The sequence below is a fragment of the Benincasa hispida genome, chromosome 2 (assembly GCF_009727055.1).
Source record: "Benincasa hispida cultivar B227 chromosome 2, ASM972705v1, whole genome shotgun sequence".
In the NCBI taxonomy this organism is placed as follows: Eukaryota; Viridiplantae; Streptophyta; class Magnoliopsida; order Cucurbitales; family Cucurbitaceae; genus Benincasa; species Benincasa hispida.
The window spans coordinates 59,393,805-59,401,991 of record NC_052350.1 but is presented as its reverse complement, the minus strand read 5'-3'; the positions used below and the strand labels follow the sequence as shown (position 1 = coordinate 59,401,991).

Here is an 8,187-nt window from a genome sequence, read left to right as displayed (position 1 = left end):
ATAAAAGATGTTCAAGTGCTCCAAAATTAGAGACCATTATTGAAGAAAGTCCCAAGGATTTTGAGGTTGTCCCAAGGATGATTTTATTTATTTTTCCCATTTTTTTCTCTTTTCTCTTTTCTATCATATATCCTTATGTATAGACATTATTAATATTAGTTTACGTTTAAAAATAATTGATTTTTATTGAATTTGTAGTTTACCTTTGCATTATATTCTCTCAATTGATTTCAGTCACTTTTTTTATTTTTTTATTTTTTTTTATTTTTTTTAATGATGGAGTACTTCTTAGAAGGAAAAAAAATAGTAACCACTCCAAACCATAACTTTAATGGTTAAATTATTAAAAGAATGCCCCTAATATATTAAAACTTTAAATTCTATATATTCCAAGTTATAATAGTAGAACATTAAAGATAAAATGTTACCAGATTAGTGATTAAAAAAAATTAGAAGACATGTAAATCAGTGACAACCGTGGTTACAAGTAATGTTGATGTCAAAATTCAAATAGGGAAAAACACACTTATTTCACATGACAACAACATGAAATTTGTAATTCAGAAAATAATGTGGCTTGCAAGATAAAAAGGTTCGCACTTTGGTATGGTACTTTTCATGCAGGCTCCAATGCTTAAGTCAGAACATGTATATTTGTAGCAAATAGAGAGTTTGGGTATTAGAATGAACTTTCTTCTTTTTGAAGCTATCATGATATATTTATAGATATAGTTAACCTAAGTCATTCCTAATAGGATTTTGGAGTTACATTGGAATTATCCTTTAACTCATTGGGTTGGGACATGCTATGTGTGCCACATTTTCTATTTTACTAGGGTAAGTCTTGGACAAGGCGAAGCCGAGTTCCTTTCTTTAGGCGCTTTTAATCCTTGGGTGATCCTATGGGTTGGGGCATGTGCAAGGCATGTCCCGTTAGGTACTTTGTTAGGAGGTCGAGGCCAATCATGCTAGGTTGGACCAAGGGCCAAGCTAGCCCCCTTTCTTAGGCCCATTTTGGTCCTAGGGTATCACTTTTGCTCAAATTATGTTTTCTTCTTGACTTTGTTGTTTCACTAGATGCAACTACTTATTTTCTTGCCAAATTTCGATTAAGCCATTTTGTTCAAAATCAGCCATATCATCACATTTCCGCTAATAAGTTATCGATAAATAGTTACATTTTGTTTAATTCAATTGAAAAAAAACAATATTTTACTAATTCTTTAGCAATAAAAGGTTATTAAGAAAAGTGAAAAAAACAAAATGGGCTTCGATCATAAATAGAAAAAAATGTGGAGGTACAAAAAATATGGAAGGATATGAGGAAAAAATATGAATTGCTAAAACGTCTAATGGCAAATAGGAAAAATAAAATTAAATGGAGAAAAGAGAATAAGAAAAAGCATGAAAGTTATGTACAACAATATGAAGAGATGTGATCGTATGGAGAAAATAGTCTCGTTGTTGAAAAATTTTAAGGGTGAAGAGGGAATTTAAAAAATTTATCACCACAGCCACTTTTTATTGAGATTTGTGCCATAAAACCTCTCATATTAACTAGTTGACTAATTTAATTATCAAATATGCAATATTAAATTCCATTAACAGTTAAAAATTCGAGATTATTATACGAAGTCTTGAACATTATATAGTTGATATACGTGTGGATCATATTCAAGAAAAAACCTAAAGAGATTATAGTATATAGATAAGGTTTGGTGCCTTATCCTTGTGATACTATAGGAATCACAAATGGCTTAATAATCACCGGTCCGAGAGGGACTTAGTTTATGGTTAGATTATTGACAAGTTGTTCATTAGAGAAATCGATGGTAATTAATGAAAAGATGCAATTATAGGTGTAAAATGGACATTTTGACCCAACTATAATTATAAACAACTCGTGAAGGATCGACTTGCTCATATTGATCATACCCATGGACACAACTTGTCCTACAGTGCATAAGAGCTCAACTATGAGTCTATAGTGATTTGCCCCGTAGTTAATGAATGAATGTTAATTTAATGAAAGAGTTTAATTAACTAATCTTGGTTTATTGGAGCTAACCTATAGGTCCATAAGATCCCTAGTAGCTCACCACGGACAAACAAGAATCAAATATATTGAAAGAAAATTTGAAACGCTCAAATTTTATGAGGAAAAGTATTAGTTATATTGTATACAATTAACATATGATTTGTTTTAAAGTTTATTTAAATGAGATTTATATTTTAACTTTATAAAATGAAGAATTAATTTATTTGAATGAGATTCAAATAAATAAATTATTTAATTTGAATGAAATTTAATCAAATGGGTCAATATTTAAAAATTTAAATATTTACAAAATTTTAATACGAGATATTAAATGGGTAATTATATAGGTTATCCTAATAGATTTAGGAGTTACCCAGTAGAGTTTTATAAAGAGCCCGAGAGCGCTCATGGAACCCCAACACTACTATTCAATTTCTATAGCCATTCTATAGAGATTCTCTCCAAGAAAATTCTCCCAATTTTTTAGAGTATGGTTCTTTAAAAATTTAAAAATTATCCTTCCCCATTTCCTTTCATCTTTAAAGAGTTGTTTCCATAAGTCGAATCCTTCCTGGATCATAGCAAGGAAGATCTCGTGGAAAAGAAAAACTTCAGGAGAATGTAACAGAAAGAACCGAGACAAAAGAAGTAGTAGGCAGTTTATCGTTGTTTTCTTCTTTCTGTTATGTTTGTTGTAGCCACCAGCTCACTAAGAGCTTCTTCCGTTGAAAATATGAGTCTGTATAAAAGGTGAAAGAATGAAAGAGTATGAGAGAGAGCATTCATTCTGTAAAGAAGTTTAAAAGAAGAAGTAATAAAGATATCCTCCCTTTTTGCACAGTGGACGTAGGCCTTTGGCCGAACCACTTAACTCCTTATGTTCTTTCTTTCTCAACGATCATCTAGTCCTTTCTTAAGTATCATCTACACGGTTGTTTAGTTTCTCTTGCATCGTCTATACGATCGTCTAGTTCTATTTTGCATCGTCTACACGATCGTCTAGTTCTTCTTACTATCGTCTCAACGATCGTGTATGCTTCTTAGTATCATCTACACTATTGAACTATCATCTAGTTCCTCTGAGCGTGTCTACACGATTGAGCTCACATATGGGTAAACGATTGAAGTTTTGAAGTGAGAGGATATCGTCTTCCCTGAGTCTTGAAGTGAAGTAGATCGTTTATGCTGAATAGATTGGTCCTGCAAAACAAGAGAATTATAGTTAATTTGGGGCCGCAAGTGGTATCAGAGCCCATGTCAATCTTCAAGTTCAAGATTTGAATTCTTGCATACAAAGATTCAGACAAGTCAATCTTGAAGTTCAAGAATGGCTACAACCAGGTTTGAAATTGAAAAGTTTGATGGAAAGACAAATTTTGAATTGTGGAAAGCTAAGATCAAGATAGTGTTGGGACAGCAAAAGGAACTTGTAGCCATCACAAACCCAACGAAGTACCCTAAAACACTCACAGATGCAGAAAAAGAGACTATAGAGGTAAATGCCCATGTAACTATTGTTTCAAATGTTACAGATAGTGTTTTAAGGCAAATAGTTGACCAGCAAACTGATTATGATCTTTGGAACAAATTAAATGAGATTTATCTCAACAAAGATCTTCCTAATAAAGATTTCTTGAAGGAATTATTTTTCACATATAAAATGGATGCTGTAAAATCCCTCACTGAAAATTTGAATGAATTCAAGAGACTATCATCAGAATTCAGATCAATAGGAGACAACATTAGAGAAGAAAATGAGGCCTTTATTCTACTAAACTCCCTACCAGACTCGTTTAAAGATGTACAACAATGAAGTATGGTAGAGAAAAGATCACTACATAAGCAATTATTTCAGCAATCAGAGTTAGAGAACTTGAATTAAAGATGGGTAAGAAAGATCAGCAAGGAGGAGAAGATTTGTTTTCAAAAGGGAAAACAAAGAACAATGGGAAGGGCAAGCAAAATAGAGGTGACAAGTCTAAAATCAAGTACCATTTTTGCTATAAACTTGGAAACATGAAGAAAGACTGTTATGCCTTGAAGAGAAAACTGAACCAACAGAACAAAGGAGGAAAACAGAGAGAGGCAGCTGTAGGGGAAAATTCCCTTGTATACTCAGATGCCTTGGCAGCAACTGAAGAGTGTGGTGAGCAGAATTCTATAGAAACTCAAGATTGGGTTATAGATTCTGGTTGTTCAGTCCATATGACACCATCTAAAGGGTGGTTTTATATCTACAAGAAGTGGATGGAGGACTGATTTACATGGAAAATAATAATACCTGTAAGGCAGTTGGTATTGGTTATGTTTCCTTAAAGTTACAAGATGGTTTAGTGAAGCTAATCAGGAATGTGAGGCATGTTCCTACCTTGAAGAGAATTCTCCTATCATTGGGGATGTTTAACTCCATTGGCTGTGAATATAGAGAAGTTGGAGGCACTTTTGAGATAATCAAAGACTCAAAGGTGGTATTGGTGGCTACTAAAATAAATGGCTTATATGTCATTAAGGATGTGCAGATATCACAATCAGCTTTGATGGCTACAAATGAAGATCCTACAGAGGATGAGCTATGGCACAAGAGGCTATCCCATATTAGTGTGAAAGTGCTGTAAGTTCTTTCTAAATAGGGGATTCTTCCTAAAGGGGTTGGAAACATTTGAAGTTTTATGAACATTGCATCATTGGCAAGGCAACTAGGCAAGACTTCCCTAAAGGGCAGCATACTACCAAGGAGATACTTGAATATGTGAATTCTGACCTATGGGGTCCTGCACACTCTCCTTCACTAAGTGGAGCAAGGTATTTTTTTTTTTTTTTTTTTGATTATTCAAGAAAGAGTTGGGTTTATTTTCTAAAAACTAAAGATGAAGTTTTTGGGAGATTTAAAAAATGGAAAACCTTGATTGAAAAACAAACCTCTAAACACAAACATTTAAGGACTGACAATGGTTTAGAGTTTTGTAGAGAAGAATTTAACTTGTTTTGTAGAGAGAATGAAATTATAAGGCACAAAACAGTGAGGTATACACCTAAACAAAATGGAGTTGCTGAAAGACTCAACAGAACAGTGCTTGAAAGAGTGAGATGTCAACTGTCAAATGCCCTTTTGCCAAAGAAATATTGGGCAGATGCAGTGTCCTACACAGTCTACACCCTAAATAGATGTCCACGTTAGTCTATTGAGCTGAAAACGGCAGAAGAAAGATGGAAAGGAAAGCCTTCCAAGTTGAAACACTTGAAGATATTTGGGAGTGTAGAGTATGTGCATCAAATCCAAAATAAGTTGAAACTTAGGGCTGTCAAGTGCATGTTTCTAGGTTTTACACCCAGAGTGAAAGGATACAGATTATGGCATCCTATTGAGAAGAGGTGTATCAATAGTAGAGATGTTGTGTTTAGAGAAAAGGAGATGTTCATGCTATCCGAGCAACAACCTACACCTATGCCTAAGATCAGTAGTATAAGATTTGAGGTGGAGCCTCAAAATGAACAGGGAGCTTCCACTTCTTTTCAGAATCGAGAAGTTGGAGGTAAAGACACTGTTGAGACAAGTGAAATTGTGTCAAGTGAACAAGAAGAGACACAAGAAGACTTACAAAACTATTCCTTAAGAAGAGACAAGACAAGAAGAACCATTGTGCCCTTGCAATGTATTTATAACCAGACTATGTTAGTGTTGCTTTGAGTGCTGCCATTTCACTAAGCAACAATGAACCCACTAGTTTTAATGAAGCTACTAATAGTCCTGATGCTAGACAATGGATAGATAACATGAATGATGAAATAAGGTCTTTTAATCTAAATGATACCTGGAAATTAGTACCTTTACCTAAAGGGTACAAACCTATTTCATGTAAGTAGATATATAAGTTTAAAAAAGAAATTCTAGGGGTACAAAAGTCTAGATTCAAGGCAAGACTTGTTGCAAAGGGGTTAACACAAAAGGAAGAGATAGACTATACAGAGGTATTTTCTCCTATTGTAAAGCACATCCATTAGGCTACTCCTCTTTCTAGTTGTTCAAAAGGATTTGGAGTTAGACCAATTGGATGTGAAGAAAACATTCCTACATGGTTTGTTGAATGAAATTATCTATATGAAGTAACCTCAAGTGTATGTGAAGAAAGGAAAAGAAGACTTAGTGTGTCTACTAAACAAATCAATCTATGGGCTCAAACAGTCACTTAAGTGTTGGTATGACAGATTTGATGAGGTAATCTCTAAACTGGGATTTAAGAGAAGCTCCTATAACTGATGTGTGTATACCAACACTAAAAGCTTTAAAGGACCAGTGTATCTACTCCTATCTGTAGACATGTTGTTAGTTGGAAGCTCCAAGGAAGTGTTGGGACAAGTCAAGACTCTTCTAAAGAAAGAGTTTGACTTGAGAGACCTAGGGGAATCTAGGAGGATTCTTGGTATTGAAATCAACAGAGATAGAAAGCAAGACAGACTATATGTAAGTCAAGCTGATTACTGTGAGAACAGAGGTTCAAAATGGATGGTGTTAAGTCTGTTGTCACTCCTCTTACACCTCATTTTAGACTCTCAGCTGCTAATAGTCCTAAGAGCACAGATGAGGATCAAATAAACCATATGAAGGCAGTTCCCTAACTCCTAAGCAGTGGGATCATTGATGTATCTAATAATTTCAACAAGACCAGATCTGTCCTATGCTACAGTTTTGGTTAGTAGATACATGTCCCACTCTGGTAAGCATCATTGGGAAACAGTTAAATGGATACTAAGGTATCTTTTTTCATCTAAGGGAGTCCGAATCCTATACAAACAGAATGACCCCTCTAATGATAAAATGTATGGTTATGTGGATGTTGATTATGCAGGGGATCTAGATAAGAGACACTCTTTATCTATATATGTTTTACTATGGGGAAACAATTTAATAAGTTGGAAAGAAAGTCTACAATATGTTGTGGCCCTATCCATAATAGAAGTTGAGTTTATAGCTCTGTCCGAGGTTGTCAAAGAAGTGTGTGGCTAAAGGGGTTACTAAACGATTTCGGCATTACAAAAACTAAAGTGAGAATATATTGTGACAATCAGAGCACTATCTATTTGTCTAAAAATCAGTAGTTTCACAGTAGAACTAAATACATCGACATCAAGTACCACTTTGTTAGACAAGAAATTGGGAAAGGGAAAGTTGAGGTAGTAAAAATACATACCTCAGATAATGCGGCTGATATGTTGACCAAAACAGTTCCTCAAAGCAAGTTTGTTAATTGCCTGGACCTCCTTGGGTTCGAGTTACCTGAAAAAGGTTAGCTTAAAAATCAGCTCTACAAGAGAAAAGGGAAAGGTTCACTGGATGTTTACAAAGATGGAGATTGTAACAGAAAGAACCGAGACAAAAGAAGTAATAGGCAGTTTATCGTTGTTTTCTTCTTTCTGTTTCGTTTATTGTAACCACCAACTCACTACGAGCTTCTTCCGTTGAAAATATGAGCCTGTATAAAAGGCGAAAGAATGAGAGAGTATGAGAGAGAGCATTCATTTTGTAAAGAAGTTTAAAAGAAGAAGTAATAAAGATACCCTCCCTTTTTGCATAGTAGACGTAGGCTTTTGGTCGAACCACTTTACTCGTGTTCTTTCTTTCTCAACGACTGTCTAGTTCTTTCTTATGTATCATCTACATGATCGTTTAGTTCCTCTTGCATCGTTTACACGATCGTCCAATTCCATTTTGCATCGTCTACACGATCATCTAGTTCCTCTTACTATCATCTACATGATTGTCTAGTTCCTTTTACTATCGTCTCAACGATCGTGTAGTGCTTCTTAGAATCATCTACACTATTGAACTATCGTATAGTTCCTTTGAGTGTCGTCTATATGATTGAGCTCACATATGGGTAAATGATTGAAGTTTTAAAGCGAAAGGATATCGTCTTCCCTGAGTCTTGAAGTGAAGTAGACCATTTATGCTGAATAGATTGGTCCTGCAAAACAAGAGAATTATAGTTAATCTGGGGCCACAGAGAAGACCACTAGTTTGAATCCGATAAGATTTTGGTGCAGTTGTGGATCGTCAAAGGTGTGATGCTTAACCTTTTTCTTCTAGTTTTTGTATTTTTAATTCTTTCAAGAAATCAAAAAACATGATCACACGCTTTCGTTGGGATTCG

The 8,187-nt window shown here is 34.7% G+C and overlaps 1 protein-coding gene across 1 annotated transcript; it reads left to right on the top strand.

The window, feature by feature from the left end:
- Window positions 1-3,365: 3,365 nt before the first annotated feature.
- On the top strand, window positions 3,366-3,851 carry LOC120072186. The gene has a single exon (XM_039024594.1). The coding sequence runs from the start codon at window positions 3,366-3,368 to the stop codon at window positions 3,849-3,851; it is 486 nt and encodes a 161-aa protein (XP_038880522.1).
- Window positions 3,852-8,187: the final 4,336 nt, after the last annotated feature.

Excerpts from the sequence above, each read along its gene's own strand:
- LOC120072186 (XM_039024594.1), top strand. The coding sequence starts at position 3,366 with ATGGCTACAACCAGGTTTGAAATTGAAAAGTTTGATGGAAAGACAAAT.